At 59.6% G+C, this 16,688-nt stretch overlaps 2 protein-coding genes across 10 annotated transcripts in view; both read left to right on the forward strand.

Annotated features, from left to right (window-relative positions):
- Positions 1 to 332: 332 nt before the first annotated feature.
- LOC138916652 (src substrate cortactin-like) lies at positions 333 to 5,917 on the forward strand. The gene is made up of 5 exons (XM_070229696.1): positions 333 to 606; positions 2,429 to 2,539; positions 4,062 to 4,172; positions 4,706 to 4,816; positions 5,707 to 5,917. Exons 1-5 carry the CDS (start codon positions 471 to 473, stop codon positions 5,871 to 5,873), a joined length of 636 nt encoding a protein of 211 aa, XP_070085797.1. The 5' UTR covers positions 333 to 470; the 3' UTR covers positions 5,874 to 5,917.
- Positions 5,918 to 10,707: 4,790 nt separating this feature from the next.
- LOC138916648 (liprin-alpha-1-like) overlaps positions 10,708 to 16,688 on the forward strand; it is a 102,271-nt gene continuing 96,290 nt past the window's right edge. For 4 of the 9 annotated variants that reach the window (XR_011423950.1, XR_011423951.1, XM_070229675.1 and 1 more), the window contains exons 1-2: positions 10,710 to 11,002; positions 11,336 to 11,405. Coding sequence is in view for 6 of the 9 variants with exons in the window: in XM_070229675.1 (XP_070085776.1) it covers positions 10,836 to 11,002; positions 11,336 to 11,405 (237 nt within the window). In the remaining 3 variants the exon portion in view is untranslated. Of the gene's footprint in view, positions 11,003 to 11,335; positions 11,406 to 14,471; positions 14,562 to 16,688 lie in introns of all 9 variants that reach the window. The other 5 variants (XM_070229674.1, XM_070229679.1, XM_070229677.1 and 2 more) reach the window with 4 other exon arrangements.

The raw sequence follows: 16,688 nt of genomic DNA on the forward strand, positions 1-16,688 counted from the left end.
TTCTTCCCAGTCACTCAGTCAAGAAACCGCCTTCTGGGGGCCGGCCCGGTGGCGCAGCAGTTAAGTTCGCACATTGTGCTTCGGAGGCCTGGGGTTTGCTGGTTCGGATCCCGGGTGCGGACATGGCACCGCTTGGCATGCCATGCTGTGGCAAGCATCCCACATATAAAGTAGAGGAAGACGGGCACGGATGTGAGCTCAGGGCCAGTCTTCCTCAGCAAAAAGAGGAGGATTGGTGGCAGATGTTAGCTCAGGGCTAATCTTTCTCAAAAAAGAGAAAAGAAACCTCCTTCTGGAGCCTTCGCTCCGTACATTGACTCTGCGTGTAGGAACAGACAGTTTCCACGCGTGCTTTGCAGGCTCGCACCCCGGCGGAGCTCGGCCCGCGCTGCCCGCGCACGCGCGCGAGGGAGGCGGCCGGGCGAGGGGCGCGACGTGCCGGGGAGGGGCGGGGCCTCGTCGGGACCCGGATGAGGCCCCGCCCCCACCCGAGGAACCGGAAGTGGAGCAGGGCGCCTGGGAGCGGCGGGCGCGCAGCTGCAGGGGCCGGGGCCGGGGCCGGAGCCGGAGTCGGAGTCGAGTGGGTCCGGACGGAGCCAGGCGGCGGTGAGCGAGCGCGGCTTCCGCCGGGCGGGGGGGGCCGGCCCCTCCGCGGCGCTCCTGGGGCGCCCCCGGGCCCCGAAAAGGGAAGGAAGCGGCGGCTGCAGCGGTCTAGCCGCTCTTCCGCTCGCGGTTTCGGGTCGGCCGCGGGGGGAGCGCGGGCGAGGCTTCCCCAGGCGGGGGAGCCGGGGCCGGGGGCCGAGGGGTGGGGGCCGGGGGGCCGCGGGGTGAGGGGCGGGGCGCCGAGCGGTGGGGAGGGCCTGGTGTCGGGGAGGAAGGGGCAGTTCTGAGGTTTAGGGGTCCGAAGGAGAGGGGCCGGGGCTGCAGGGAGGAAGGGGAGGAGAGGGCCAGACGGGGAGGGGGTCTGGGGTCTGAGAGGGTGCCCGGGACCCGGGGGCTAGGAGAAGAGAGAGTGGAGGGGCCGAGGGTCGGAGGGGGGCGAGGTGCGAGAGAGGCCATGCTGGGAGGGGGTGTGATCCGGGGGGAGGGGCTCAGGGCCCAGGGGTTTAGGGGAGGGGCGTGGAGGGCCGAGGGGAAGGGGCTGGGGTCCAAGCGGGGCGAGGTAGGAGAGGGGCCCTGCGGGCAGGGGTCCGGGATCGGGGGCGACGGGATCAGGGCCCTGGGGTTTAGGGGAAGGGGATGGAGGGCCGACAGGGAGGGGTTTGGGTCCAAGCGGGGCGAGGTAGGAGTGGGGCCCTGCCGGGAAGGACCGAGAGGGGCCGGGGTCTCCCTGGCGCCCGGGCGGGGCCGTCGCAGCCGCGGCTCCTGCGGCCAGGCCCGCACCTACAGGGAGGTTTAGCAATCAGGTCACTGGAAATGCAGCGACACGCGCAGCTGCAGACGGCCGAGAGGCTCTAAATTTGGAGCCATCCCTCTTCTGGCTGTGTTGGAAATCAGCAGAAAGGTGCTTCTGGGTTTTTGGTTCCTCTGTTGGAATCGCCTGAGTGTGGCACCAGGAACTCGATCTCCGCGGGCGGCCTCCCTGGAGCGGGTGCGGGGCCTCCTCCGCCCGCGGTCTGTGGACGTGTCGGGCCTGGGGGCGGGGGTGGGATGGGGGGGGTTCCGTTTCCCGCTGATCGCAGCGCTGGCGGCATCACCACTGAGTGCGCCCTCCCCGGGCGCTCCGCTTGGCGCGGGGCTGCCTGGGCCCCGCGGCGCTCTGCCTGGCTAATCCCCCAGGCCCTGACCGCGGGATTCAGCCGGGCGCCGGCTGGCGGCTGGCGAGGGCTGAGATCCCAGGGCTGTGGATCGGTGGGCCCCCCTGCCCGTGGCTGAGCGCGGCTGAGCCCCTGGCGCAGTCCTGACTCTCCTCTGGTTGGAAAGGTGCTCCCAGATGCTCAGGGAGCCGGGCAGAGTCCTAGAGGCAACTTTCAGACCCGCTGGAAGAAGGAGCCAAAGGGATGCAGAGTTGGTTTTGCCCCCCAGGAACTGGAAGTTACCCCCACCCCGTTCCCGCCCCACAGCTGACTTGTAGTGGAGGCATCTTGTTAGACTTATTCTTGAAACACTTTTGAGTGTATGTAAGTGGTGATTCAGACCTTTGCTCGCTGCCGTGCAGTCGGTGCTCAGAAAGTGTCTGAACGGTGAACTTCCGAGGTGGGAACGCAGTTCACGTCTGCCATCAGGAACGAAGTGCCCCTAACAGGTGAAAGGGACGCTGTAGACTGAGTCGAGCGTCACGCGTGGGTGATAGTGGGTTGCTCGTGTGTTTTAGAATGTGTGCTTGATCTCTTGCTGAGTCACACCGCGAGTCGTTTCTGTTCTGGTTCAACCAAGCGCCGGGTTAGCTCATATCTGCTCCCATGCCCACTGCTGCGTGTCTCCACAGACTACTCCAGCGGCTTCGGCGGCAAGTATGGCGTGCAGGCCGACCGGGTGGACAAGAGCGCCGTGGGCTTCGACTACCAGGGCAAGACGGAGAAGCACGAGTCGCAGAAAGGTCCGCCCGGGCGGCGCCCCGCAGCCGGTCCACCGCGCGGCCTGCCCCCTCGCCGCTGCTTCCCACACGCTTACAGACATGCGCACTGGGGCGTTTCCCCTGTGTACGGCGGGTCACGTTATAGTTACACGGTTTTTTAACTCAAACGTTTGGCCATTGTTGTTCCGTTTAGGTCAGCGTAGGGGTCTGTCGCGTTTTTGGTGACTGCTCAGTCCTTGTGGTGGGAAGATCCCGTAGTCTACGTAACCATTCCTCTGTGGAATGTACAAGTTAGGTTGTTTTCAATTTTCGATGTTAAAAGTCGACTGCATGAGTATTCTTCTCCCTGTGTCTTATGTACGTAAGTGGTTATTCAAGAGTAAATTCCTAGAAATATAATTGGGTCAGAGAACACTGAATTAAAATTTCGATAGATTGCCAGATTGTCCTCAGAAGCCGTGCTGGCTTCCTTTGCTGTGGCGGCCTCGCGGGTCACTTACTGCCGTCACCCAGCGAGGGCTGTAGGTGGAGGGCGTTAGATTCAGCCCCTCCTGCAGAGGCCATGAACCGTTGGTTCTCCTCATTGTTTTGTTTGGCCTGTACATTTAGATTTTTTAAAATGATTGCCAACATATAAAAACTGAGAGCTCACATATTTAAAAAAATCCCAGGTTTCTTTAAAGAACAAAACCAAAACCCAGCACTGGAAACCCCACTGGCTTGGCGTTTCTGCGAGGAGCCGGCCGTGGGCCAGCCCAGTGTCCCTTTGCCGCAGGCGTCACTTCCGTTACAGCAGGTGGCCTGCGGCACGGGGTCGCTGTCACTGCCTTCTCTCCCTCCCTCCTTGGAGCAGACCTGTGCTCCTCTACCCCACGCGCACCCAGTTCCTCAGGACCTGCTGCTGGATGCCTTGCAGTCTGCACTGACTTTCTCCCCAAGAGGCCTCTGGGGCAGAGGAAATGCCACTCTGGGAGGTCGGGGGCACAGCCCCAAGTGCCTGGGCAGGCAGGCTCCTCGGCAGCCCCAGGCCTTTGCGGAAGGGGTTTGCTCCGCGCGCTCGTGCGTTGACGTGCCCACGATGGAGTCCTCCTTTAGTGCAGAGAGAACCATTCCACTGGCGTTTCTGGAGGGCGTGTGTTTCTGGAGGGCGTTCCAGGTTTATCCTGTCTTTGCAGGCACCCCTGCATGCCTCTCCTTGTGCTGGTCCATGAAGCAGAGGGACCCATTAAAAGCCGGCTGCTCGGCTCGTGCTGATCCAGAAGCTTTGTAATAAACTGTTACTCCATGCTGTCTTTTGGAATGAAGGAAAGATGCTACAGTTATAAATCTGCTGTCTTTATAGGACTCTTCCTAGTCCTGTTATTACATATGAGCAAGACTTTTAGGTATTTTCTGTATCAGTGATCTTATAGTGAGCTTAAAAGATTTTTGGTTTATATTTTTTTTAATTGAGTGTTAAAAGTACTTTCTTGAAGCCTGCTGGAATCCACAGCTTGCTCGCTGGTTGTGTTGCTGGCCTGTAAACTGCTTTCCTTGTTTTTAGATTACTCCGAAGGCTTCGGTAGCAAGTACGGTATCGACAAGGACAAGGTGGATAAAAGTGCCGTCGGCTTTGAGTATCAAGGCAAAACGGAGAAGCACGAGTCCCAGACAGGTGCCTGCATCTTACCAGCTCTCCAGCCGGTGACCGTTAACGGGACGGGTGGTAACCAGAGCAGCAGGCAGAGACGGAGCGTAACCAGCAGCCCTTAATACGGACATCTCTCAGTTAAGCAGCCAGCTTTAAAACAGCAAAGCAGAAACACAGCTGTTACATGAGAGATCGACTCTTGCCAGTTTTTTTGGCTCTGACACCCCAGCAGTGCCGCTTGTGCTAATAGTGTCGCGTGTGTAAGTGGTGGGACTGTGGGGCTCCGGTTGCTGCTTAAGCTGCATCGCTTGGCGCTGCTTCTGTGGGGTCCCGTCTGCGTTTATTCGGAACGCTGGGATTACAGATGGGGTCAGTTTCCAGACGCTGTATGAGGAGGGCCTCTTGATGAGTGTTACCTAAAGTTTTACCGAAGATCTGAGAGAGAAGGGATGAATTGAGCGAATTGTGTGTATTGACGTGCATTGAAAAACATGTTTTCTCTCTGTTGCCCGGGCTATCCGTTAATACCAGTTTGTGTCCTTTTTCTAATCCATTAGACTACGTGAAAGGGTTTGACGGAAAATTTGGTGTGCAGACAGACAGACAAGACAAATGTGCTCTTGGCCGGGATCACCAGGAGAAATTGCAGCTGCACGAATCCCAAAAAGGTACCTTCATTTTGAATCTCCTACTTGGGATCGTTTCCCGAGTTTATTTCCCTTCCCAGGTCCGTCACTGTGCCGTGTTTTTGCCGTGTCTCTGTAGCAGTGGTGTTGTGTCTTCAGTGTGGGAGGTTGTCGTAGCCCTCCCGTGATTTGAGACAGCCCTTCAGCTAGAGGAGTGAGGAACCCCCGTCCCCTCCCACGGCAGGGCTCCCGCGAGAAGGCCCCATGTCACTGGGCTTCTGGAGCGCCGGTCACTGCCTGCAGCAGCTCTGGGAACGCTGTTTTCTGCCCTCAGCGGGCGGCCAGAGGGCCGACAGCGATCCAGTCCATGAATTGGTGCTGATAAAGCGTGCTGTAGGCTGTGGAAGGGGATGCCTCCTCTCTGCCCGGGAGTGTGTGCTTTCCACGACAGAACCATGTCCCTGGGAAAGTAGCACGTGGGGACGGGAGACCTCTGAGTGAGCCCCAGACTCACCCCGTCCTTTCAGCCAGCACAGATGGAGGTGGGGCTGGTACGCGTTGCCGTGCAGTAACCTCGTGTATAACGTGTCTCTTTCTTCACATGCGCAGAGATGCGTTCTCTTGTCTGCAGCGTGGGTAGGACCTAGAAAGAAACCTCAAAGCATGGAGTGGCTTTCCCGAATTACTTGAAATACAGTTCCTAACCCGGTCTCTGATCTTGGCTGGAGTGTTAAGAGTTTGAGTTTGCCCTCTAACCTTTGAGCCCAGTTTTGACTGTTGCTGAGCCTGCGAGCTGGCTCTGCAGCCCCTGAGCCTGGCAGAGCTTTTCCTTTCTCTAAACGATGTACTTGATTCTTGCCCATGCTCCCACGATTCTAACCGAACTGTGTTTCCTCTCTCGGTTTTCTTCACTGTTGCTTGTGGATTTCCAGGTTATAAGACTGGTTTCGGAGGCAGATTTGGTGTTCAGCCCGAGAGGCAGGACTCCTGTGCTGTGGGGTTTGATTACAAGGAGAGGCTGGCCAAGCACGAGTCCCAGCAAGGCACCGTTGCTCACCACCCCCCGCCCCCGCCTCCCCTCCAGTGCGGCCACTTCTAGCACAGACTTCCAGCCTCAGCCTTGCCAGCACCCTCTGTGCCCTCGAGGGGCACTTGGGCGTTGAAACCCAGGTGTATGCTGGAGCCATGGTGGCCTGCACTCCTCCCACCCCCATTCACTTGTTCCCTGGCACCATGGGGTTTGTGCTTGGCAAGACATGGCCGTAGTTTGCAGGGTGTGTTGCCCTAAACCCATAACGTGGCTCCATCCTGGAGCGGGGTGTCCCTGGTCTCCCAGCAGCCTTCTGCTGGAGCTCTTGCTGTTGACCGTGACTTACCTACTGAGTAAGCCACCTGACTGCCTCTGAGACGGGGAGAACCATGTTTAGTTCAGCCAGAGGCGCGGGTCACCGGGGGGCAGGGGTAGGGGCAGCCGTGTTCTGTGTGGTCTCTGTTTCATCGTGGTGGTGTTTTTTTGACCAGGGGTGGGAGGTGTTTTTCGTTTGTTTTGGTTTTTTTGACGACACCACCTACGTATAACTTCCCCACACAGAGCTAAACGGTATGTACAGGAAGCTAAGAAGACACAGGAAATTTCTAGGTGTATCTGTTGGGAGTCCACACGGTGAACACATTTCTCCTTAGAGCAGTTATTTAATTGCTGTCCAAATTCGGACTTGGCCGTTAGAACCTGGACACACGAGCGGAAGACAAGGACGGTCCTCCTTGCCAGGGCAGAGCGTAGGCTCCGTCCCCTGGTTGGGAACACACGGCCGTGTTCAGGCGAGGGACGGCGGACGCACCTGATCCGGTGCTGATCCGGCAGCCTGCGCGGAGACGGCCTTGGCTCTGCGTGGCCTTAAGGCCGTGTGACGGTGTGACTGTCACGGAGATCTGTGTTGCTACGTCCTAAGAGTTGGCTGGTAGAATTTCCCCATGGAATTTTTTTTTTTCTTTTAAAAAGCAAGAAAACAGCTGCCTCGAGCCTCTGCCTAGTCCTAGTAGGGAGGGAGCGGTGCCAGGTGGAGGACTGTGCTGTTGGAGTGGCACGCTGCCCCGCGCCTGTGCTGGGCCCTCGGCTCACTGCCTGCCAGCCCACACGGCACCCTCTGTCCCTCAGGAGAGCACGGGATGCATGCGCACACCCCTTTTCTGCTTCTCCCCCGCCTGTGTGCTGAACACCACGGGTAGAAACCAACTCAACTTGCAAGTGAGGACCGCGCGGGGTGCGGTTCTGGTCTCTTTCTGCTCGGGGTGCGTCTTCTTGGGCTGTTTCTGGATCTGTTTGCATGCCTCTGCCCCGGGCACCTCGCTGGTCCTCAGCCTAAGTGTGAGTGTTGTGTTGTGCCACTTTGCAGACTATTCCAAAGGATTCGGCGGAAAGTACGGGGTCCAGAAGGACCGGATGGACAAGGTAAGGATTCCAGATCCAGGCCTGAGTGTCTTCTGCTGCCGTGTTCGGGAATTTAGGAGGTCCGGGAATTCGTGGAGCTCTTGGTGTGTCAGCGCACGGCTCCGTGGATGGTCTGGGGTGGGGTGTGGCTCAGGTTTTCAGAAGCACGAACGTTTAAGTCGGGCACGTGTCATCACTGATGGTGCCGATTGCTGACCTGTATGCCAGGCCTCGTCTACCGGTCACGGACATCCTCTCCGGTACCCCACATGGTCGTGCTGTGGGGGAGAGACTGTCCCTGTCCCCTTTTGCATTTGGGGGTCCCTGGCCAGGCAGGCTCAGTGCTTGGCCACAGCATAGCAGCAAGTGGCGGGGCCACCTTTGGAAGCCAGGCATTAGGCTCTGGGGCCAACACGAGACCCTTGAGGACGTGTGGTTGTTTGAATCCAAAGTAGTTAGCGGTAAACCGGCTGGAAATTGAGCTCCTTGGTCACACTGTCCATGTCAGGAGCTCAGTAGGCACGCGTGGCGGCGGCGGCTCTGGGAGCGCGCGGGTCTAGAACATCTGTATCATGGTTCATGGTGGAAGGTCCACGGGACAGGGACCGTGTAGAGGCAGGTCCTGCCCACAGCACCGCCTCCCACGGGTGTCCCGGGGAACACGCTTGTTTCTCACTGGGGACTTTGTCACACGGTGTCGGATCTCTGAGAGTCAGTCTTAAGTGTATCAGACGGCCGTTTTTCTAGCGTACGGTCCAGCCATAGCAGAGTCTACACTTAGAGCAGGTGTGGAGTTGTCCACACGAGGACACGTGTGGCTTGTATCTCCTGAGCAAAGACGGAGGCCGTCCTGCCTGGTCCTGTGCCCGGCCTGTGGTCAAGGAGAGCAGGGCCAGTCCTCACGGAGTTCTGCTGCTGTCAGGCTCACAGCTGACCACACAGAGGCCGTCACCCAGGGGCTCCACCACGTGACCACGCATGGGCCCTGGGAGCATGTGGCAGGCCCAGGGCTCAGGCTGAGGGGCCAGAAGGGTCCTGGGGAAGTGAGAGGCTGGGCTCAGCTTTGACGGGTGGAGCATGCCGGGAAGATGGGCCAGGAGCCTGGAGAGCAGGGGCATAGCGTGTGTGCGGGGGTGGGGGTGACGCCGCAAAGACTGTTAGGGTCTCACTGCAGAGGAGGGCCGAGGGGTGAGGAGCTGGGAGGGACCATCTCGGGGAGCCCTGCAGACTACGTACGTCAGGTTTCGTTCTTCATCAGATGAGTCCTGAGTGGCCCTCGAAGGGTTTGGCAGGCAAGTGACACAAACGGGATCTGTGTTGAGAAGACCCTGGTCACAGTGTGGAAGTGGATTGCGGAGAAGCAGCGAGGCTGTGGCCCTAGTTAGGAGGTGGCTTCAGCGGTGTGAGCAGGGTGCGGTGCTGGCTCGGGCAGGGGCTCGTGGCAGAGGGAGAGCGGCACTGACCTCAGCAAGGCGGGAGGTAAAGCCCCCGGCTTTAAGGGCTGGCAGGGGCAGGCAGGACTGCCCCAGGTGGGCGGTGGGCCTCTGCTGAGCTGGGGCGCCTGGGAGGAGCAGGGGTGGGTAGCTGAGTCGGCTGTGGGTGTGTCCGGGGTGGGCTACCCAGCAGGGCAGGTGGACGAGAGTGCGGCTGGACCAGAGGCAGACGGCCACTGCACAGATGTGGACGGAGCCGGGGTCAAGTCGGAGGCGAGGAGAGCCTGCAGAGTGGTGAGCGGGCCCAGGGACACACCTGGGTATGGCAGCAGTCAGGCTGGTAGAGGAGACTGGGAAGTGCACCCAGCAAGGTGGGGGGAGCCCACAGGGTCTGGTGGTGCTGGTCTGAGGGTAAACAGCTTTGGGGCAGGGGGGTCACCTGTGCCCAGCAGTGCTGCTGGTGGGGGCGACGTCTGGGCGAGCAACGTGGTAGCCCCGGGAGTCCTGGTGAGGGCATTGTTGTGGGTGTTGGGGGGCAGGTTGGGGGAAGCTGGCCTGCAGGGACCCGCACCGTGTGGGGAGGGTCAGTCGTAGAGTCGGCAAGCTTGGGCCCGCTCCGCCCACTGTGGTCCTGTGAGCTGGGCAGCGGTCAGCCGAGGGGATGGTTCTGTTTAAGATGGAAGAGACCAGAACGTGTAGGGGAGCCCAGGCCGTAGACAGGCATGTGGAGGGAGACCGTGAGGTGGTGCTGGTGGAGAATGTGGGGTCACTGAGACGCAGCCGTGGATGGTAGAGGCTGACGAGGGGGCCTGCGACCGAGGCAGCGTGGTGGCTTGGCGCAGAGGTTGGGTGAGCCTGTGTCTGACGGTGACTGTGGTTCCTGTTGGTGGTGTGACGGCGTCCGTGTTGTGCGGTTGGCGGCCTGAGGCTTAGGAAGGTGAGGGAGCTGCGCGGGGTCCCAGTGAGCTGCGTGTGGAGGGATTCGGGTGTGAAGTCCCTATAGGGGATGGAAACGGGTTGAGGGGTGTCCAGCAGGTGGGACCTGGGAGAGGTCGTGACCTTGAGTTGCCAGGCTGGACCAAGGGGAGGGAGGAGCAGGCGCCGCGTAGAGGAGGGCGGTGAGTGGGAGAAGCTTCTAGTCGGCAAGCGGGTCTTGGTGATGGGGGCGTGCTGTGGAGGAGGTCGGGCGCGGTGTGGTGGGGACGCTGCAAGTGAGAATGAGAGGTTGGGGGCCGTGTTTGCTGGAAGCCCCCAGGTGACGGCAGAGAACTGGCTCTGGGCAGCGTGCTGGAGAACTGGCTGGGCTGGGCAGATGGGGGCGACAGGAGGGGCCCATGGGGAGGGTGCTGACGCCCCTACCCCTGAAGCCACAGGGCAGGCAGGAGCCTGATGGGACATCCGGAGGTGGGGGGCAGGGCAGGGAGTGAGTGTGAGAAGAGATTGTTCTGGAGAGAGGTGGCAGAGGCCCGGTCTGGTGGGCGGGTGGTCTGGGAAGGGAGAGCGCTTGGTCAGGGCAGCTGAGCGGTCGCACTCGGAGAGGGGGGCAGGGGGGCCAGGGTGGCCCGGGCGCCGGGCTCTCAGGCTGGCTGTGGCTGGGCATGGCAGACGGGTGGGCGGACAGCTGTGCTCTGGCCGAGCGGGGTGGCTGTGGAGGGAGAACGGGGCTCTGGGGGAGGGTGGGGGCCTGGCCCGTGAGTGCGGCACTCCGCGCAGGGCTCAGCCTGTGCCTGGACGGGAGGGAGCTGCCACTCACAGTCACCCTCAGACAGTGCCCGCTAACTTCAGGTCCACGTCCTCGGGGCCCTGCTCCCTTGATTTGTGTCAGGAAGGCAGTGACTGTCCCACGCCCCAGGTGTGTCACTGGGAAGTGGTTGCTCACGAAGAAACTGAGGATGGCCCGTGGTTCCCAGAGCCTGTCTGCATCAGTGTCTGCGTCAGCATCAGCCTTGAAGGAGCAGCTGTCGCTCAAAGTGTCGTCTGACAGAATTGGGCCCCCGTACTCACGCTTGTGGGGGATGTGGACGGTCAGGCCAGGCGAGGCTTGCGGCACTGTGTCCTCTCCCGGGGCGAGGGCTAGTGCAGAACCCGCACCTGGTTTCTGATTGCGCAGGTGTAGATATGCTTTTGGGTTTTTTCCTACTCTTTTTTTTTGGAGCAGTTTTAGCAAATTTGAGAGGATGGTACAGAGATTTCCCATATGCCCCCCGCCCCCACCACGCACAACCTCCGCCACCATCAGCATCCTCCGCCAGCTGGGACGTTGGGTACAGTCCGCGAGCCTGCGCTGACAGGTCGTCGTCACCAGAGTCCACGGTTGACTTTAGCGTCCACTCTTGGTGCTGGACGTTCTGTGGCTTTGCACACGTGCGTAAGGACATGTGTCCCCCTTGCACTGCCCTACAGAGTATTTTCACTGCCCTAGAAATCCTCTGTGCTCCGCCTGTCCATCCCTCCTCACGCGTGTACTTTTTCTTCTCACGCTGACCCATGTCGTCACCAGCAAGTGTGTGTCGTAACCCTTTTCATGCCTCAGTTAACTTGCAGAACAGAGAAGGAGATACGAAAGCTTTGGGCTCCCCGGTGGGCTCTTTGGGAAGGTCGAGGGCAGGCTTTGCCGTCTGGGTGAGGTGGCAGCCGTCACGGGGTGTGAGGAGCAGAGAACAGTGCCTTCCTGATGTTCCTTTCCTGTCTCGGTAGAATGCTTCAACCTTTGAGGATGTCGCCAAGGTGGCCTCCACGTATCAGAAGACTGTCCCTGTCGAAGCAGGTGAGTCCTGGCGGACCCCCTACCGGCACTGTGGTTTTTCCAGGAGGAAATTCCACGCTCTTTGGTTGTCCCAGGAAAATGCTCAGGGCAAAGGGTAGTTGGGGGGCTGGCCCAGTAGCACAGCAGTTGAGTTCGCACGTTCTGCTTCGGCAGCCCGGGGTTTGCTGGTTCAGATCCCGGGTGCAGACATGGCACCACTTGGCAAGCCATGCTGTGGCAGGCGTCCCACATATAAAGTGGAGGAAGATGGGCACGGATGTGCGCTCAGGGCCAGTCTTCCTCAGCAAAACGAGGAGGATTGGTGGCCGATGTTAGCTCAGGGCTAATCTTCCTCAAAAAAAAGGGTAGTTGGCAGAATGTGCACCAGGAGCAGATGGAGCATGAGTGGAGAGATGGAGCTGAATGGGGAGCAGAGTCGTTCCTGTGTATTTTCAGGAAAGAAATTGACTTGCCTTTTGAGGGAAGATCCTCTTTATTCCTGCAGAGGGTCAGAGGCAGCTTTCCCACACTGCGTGTTGTGCTCTCCGGCCGTGGGGATCTGCTTTGGTGGGTGCCTCCCAAAGTAGAGCTGGGTTAACTGCACGTGTGCGAGGGCCCTTCTCGCTGCTGGAACCGCGTTCTGGGAGGGTCCTGTGGCACCTGCTGCTCAGACACGCTCGCTGGTGCCCCTGGACGCGGTCGGCCCTGGCTGTGACCCGAGGGATGTGTTGTAGCGCCTGTGCGTGAGATGGAGTAGGCACTCTCTCCTTCGCTCCTTCTCCTCCTTGGGCCTGGTCCAGGCTGCCGCAGTCTGTCCTTTCAGGTGATTGCTCGTGTGAGGGCCTCTTCTAGTCCAGGGGTCTGCAGCCTGGGTCTGCTGCCTTTTCCTGTGAGTGTTTGTAGTGTTTCCCACCAGAGAAGGTAGGAGCGGGAGCCTGGGAGGTGAGCCGGAGGGGTGGGCTCCTCCTTCCTCAACCTGTCCTAGGGGGGCTGGTGTCTGAAGGCTCAGGTCCTTACGTTCTCGCCTACCAACTGGGCGACCCGTGACAGATGAGCTCGCTGTTCTGTGCCTCATGTTCTGGTCCATGAAATGGGGGTGGAGACACTCATCATGACTCTTTTTGGGGTAGTGACGAGGTAGAGTCTGAAGTCATGCATGCAACATTGATAAACCGTAAAGATGTGTTTAACTCTGTGGACGTTCTGCCCGAAATCATGGGGGGGAATGTTGAGAACGTGGATAGTCGAGGAAATTAACATGCAATAGACAGAAAATGCCGACGCGGAGGACGTGAGTTAAATAAGCCCTGCTGTCTTACCACGTGCGGCGAAGTCGGAATAAGAGCAAGTTTTACGGTTACCATTTACTATTCCTTAATTGCTGGAAAACTTTTAGACATGTCTCCTTCAAGTTTTTAGTAAGCTGCTTGTAAGTTAGCTTTCTTTCATTGCAGAACACATGCTCGCAGACTACAAGGCATTTTTTCCTGCTATCTTGGTCTTCTTTTCAAATAGTGCCCTCCTCATTTTTTGCCTTAGAAGTTTGACCCCTGCCATCTAAGTCGCCTCAGCATCCACAAGATGCAGAAGGGATGGGCTGCTTGAGAAGAAGAAAACTTTTGATCATCGTCACCTAACCTCTCTCCTTTTGAGGTTCTCCTGCTGTCCCTTCGGGTGTGTTGTCCTTCTCTGTCCCCAGCCCCTGCCACCCGTCTGCTCTCTTCCTCCTCCCCAGTGAGAGCGAGTCTCCGTCGGCACAGTACTGCTCCCAGCAGAACCCCCTGGGCTGTGGAAGGGCGCTGGAGCACTCGGCTCCCCGACAGCACATGTCTTCTGAGTGCTCCCTCCTGGCAGGCGAGGAGAGTTTGACTTGGGTCCCGTACGCCTGACTCTCAGATCCTGGAAGCCCGCCTCTGGGAAGGAGTCTGCCTATACCCTGCCACCTTTGAGAGGGGCTGTCCTAGAGCCCGTGGCCTGGAGACATGTTTCTAGAAGTGATTCATAGACGAATCCGTGGCCCTGTGCCTCTGCAGTTCCCGGTCTCTCTGCAAGCCCACCTTCAGCCCGGCCGCCCAGCCCAGGCACAGCCCCTTCGAGGAGGCGCTCTGCTGCCTCAAGTACTTGTGGGTGCGTCCAAGTGACTTGTGGTGCTGGGACTCTCCTGGGGGGTGGGGAGGAGAGGGCTCAGATTCCGCTTCTGCCCCTCGCCGGCATGCGTCCCTGGGTGTGTGACTTACCCTCTCCGGGAGCTCAGTCTCCTCGTCTGAAACCTGGAGAAAAATCCAGCCTTCCAGCTGGCAGAACTCGTTCCTGTAGCTGCTGGATCAAATGACCACAAGTTTAGTGGCTTAAAACAACACTCATTTCCTGTCTATAGTGCTGGAGGGCAGAAGTCCTAACAGGTCAGCAGGGCTGCGTCCGTTCTGGAGGCTGGAGAGGACGACGTTCCCTGGCCTTCTCCAGTTTCTGGGGCCGTCCGCGTTGCACCCTCTGCTTTGCTCTCTCTCTCACATGGCTGTCCCCCTCTTGTAAGACCCCGTGATGACATGGGCCAACCCAGATAATCCCGGATTGTCTCCCATCTCAGATGCCTAACTTCGTCGCATCTGCGGTCCCTTCTGCCCTGTGAGGTCACGTGTTCACAGCATCTGGGGCCTGGGATGTCAGCTTGTTTAGGGGCCGTATTCTGTCCATGACAGTCCTCGCTCTGAGCCCCAAAGATTCATGTCCGTACTACGTGCAGAATACATTCTGTCCATTTTAAAAGTCTGAGTTGGGTTTGGGTGGGACGGGGGTTGTAGCTTGGTAGTGGTACTGTTGCCTTGCCGACTGCACAGTGAGTAAATCCTGTGGCTTATGTGGTGGCAGCAGGAGTATTACGGGCCACCGAGGTCCTAGTTCTTGAGAATACTTGACTGACTGCGTGACCTTCACTTCAGAGCAAACTTCCCTTAAGACCTGCTGGTGTTCGGTCTCCGTGCTTGGTCCTCTCTGCTCTTTCTGCCGGAGCCGTGTTGCCGTGGAGGTGGCCTGGTGACCCAGAGTGTCCTAGGCGTGTTCTGAGTGCTGCGTGTCTGTCGATCACAGGAGCAGGCCAGAGCCGGGAAGCAGACCCTGCCCACGTCCCCTGCTCCTCAGCCGGCACAGGAGAGGCCGCCTTCGAGCCCCGTCTATGAGGTGGGTCTTCCGTTGTTTGTGAGTGAGTCTCTGGCTTCTTGAAGCCATCCCTCCTGGGGCAGTGCCGCCACCGCGGACGGCGTGGGCTCCCTCCTCAGCTCTGCTAGGTGCCCATCCACAGAGGGCGGCTTGGCGAGCAGCTTCCTGGTGCTGGGGGACGCTCCCGGGCACACGGCCTGCTTCTCACCGAGAATGGCCGTCCTCACTGGGCTCCTGGACGAGGCCCCCTTCCTCAGCCAGCCCGCAGCCCCCCAGTGGGGTCTCCGAACACCGAGTGGATGGCTTCTGGTCCGGAGCTCACGTGGTCATGCTGCATTTGCGCTGACCCCGCTCTTCTAGAATCCGCATCCTGTGGCACCCAGCTGCCGCTCCCGCGTGGCCTCGCTTCACTGGAGCCCTCTCCAGCTCTCCCCTCCCTCAGCCCCTCTTGAACGTGTCCGCTCCAGAGCCTCTGTCCTTGGCCCTTTCTCCTCAGTTGTGTCGTCAGTGCCTAGTGCCTGCCTGTGTCCCCAGGGCCTGCTAACACGGATCCCCATGCTCTCTCCTGATCTGAGTTACTGAGCTGCCTGCCTCAGCTCTCCTTCGCTCCGTCACGGGGTCTCCACATCTCCCTCTCTCGGGAGCACCCCTGCCACCACCGTCCATGGCCATACCCGGCTGAGCCCCGAATTCCATCCCTTCTCTGGCCCTGCGGCCACTGTCCTGGTTCCCACACCCGTCTTCTCTCCCTGGACATTAGCCCTCAAAGATCATTGAGTCGCAGGGGATGAGAACTAACTCATATCAGCTGAGGCATAAAGGGACGAGGATGCGGGGAGAGCTGTGGGCCGGGGCAGCAGGCCTGGCCTCAGGTCCACAGTCTCATCACCACCAGGGTCATCTCCTTGTGTTGCTGTTCCCTCTGTGTGGCGGCCGTGTCCTTCTGGACTTCTGGGCGGGTGTGTTGGATGTGGCCTTATAATTCGTAATCCAATGGAAAACGGGGACCTTGAGCCACCCCCCCCATCATGTTCCACTACTGGCCCGTCACTGAGCAGTTGGTTCTTGAGAAGGCCAAGATGGCATGCTGTCCCTGGCAGGGATGGGAGGTGGGTCCTAGATCAGCAGCCCTGCTGGAACCCTGTGCTGGGTGGGGCAGAGGTGGCGTTGCTGGAAGATAGGAGAATAGGGTGCTGCCAGTGTGGGATGCCCGCCGTAGCGCCCACCTGCTCACGGTGCCCCCACATGACTAAGCTGAGGGTGCGGGCAGCCAGCTCGTGCCCCCACACCATGGCCTGGCCTTTAATCCTCCAGTCCGTTCCCTTTGAATCCAGGGGGACCTTGCCAAAAGGAGCCTCTGGCTCTGTCCCTCCCTCTTTAACCCTTGAGTGACTCCTGGTACCTGGCCTGGAGGTGGAGTGCCCTCTCTGTGGCCTTCATAGTACCTCTCCCAGGCAGCACGCACTGTGCTGCTCACCCTCCATCGAGAGCTGGTGCCTGAGCACCGGCCCTTCCTGGAGCTTCTCCCCATGCCCCGCCGCCTCTGGCTCCGGAGGGCGCCTTCAGGAGGACCCTCGTTGGAAACACTGGTGAAAGCCACCGTTGATGATCAGGAGTTCAGGACTTGGGTTCGAGCTTGGAAGTCCCGGTGCTTGTGACCAGGGAGTTGGTGATTTCCTCCTGCACGTGACCTGGTGCTCCCTCCCTCCCGCCCCTCCGCCAGAGGACTTGGTTAGGACAGAACCCGGCCGTCCGCGGCCTTGCCAGCTCTGGCCGTGTGATGGGGTGACATTGTGAAGCTGCTGGGTGGCCGTCGGAGGGCTGGGACCTGAAAAAGAAACAGGCCAGACCTGCCCCAGGCGACAGCCTGAGAAGCGCTCAGCTCGTGACAGCCGTGCGGGTTCCAGTTCCTGCAGGATTTGCGGGCGCTGGGGGGCGGTGAGGATGGGGGTTATTCAGGAAGAAATGCCACGTGGTCCCTCTGAACACACTTAGCACGGTTAGAATCGAAGCCGTCTGCACACGTCGGCAGGTGTTGCCTCCTCTTCTCCGTGTCCATTTGCTCGGTCTCAGCTGGACCGAGAAGTGGTCCGTGTGTTTCCCTTGGCCGTGGCAGCGACCCGCCTGGCCCATGTGAACTGTCTCCCT

This window comes from Equus caballus, chromosome 12 (assembly GCF_041296265.1).
Source record: "Equus caballus isolate H_3958 breed thoroughbred chromosome 12, TB-T2T, whole genome shotgun sequence".
NCBI lineage: Eukaryota > Metazoa > Chordata > Mammalia > Perissodactyla > Equidae > Equus > Equus caballus.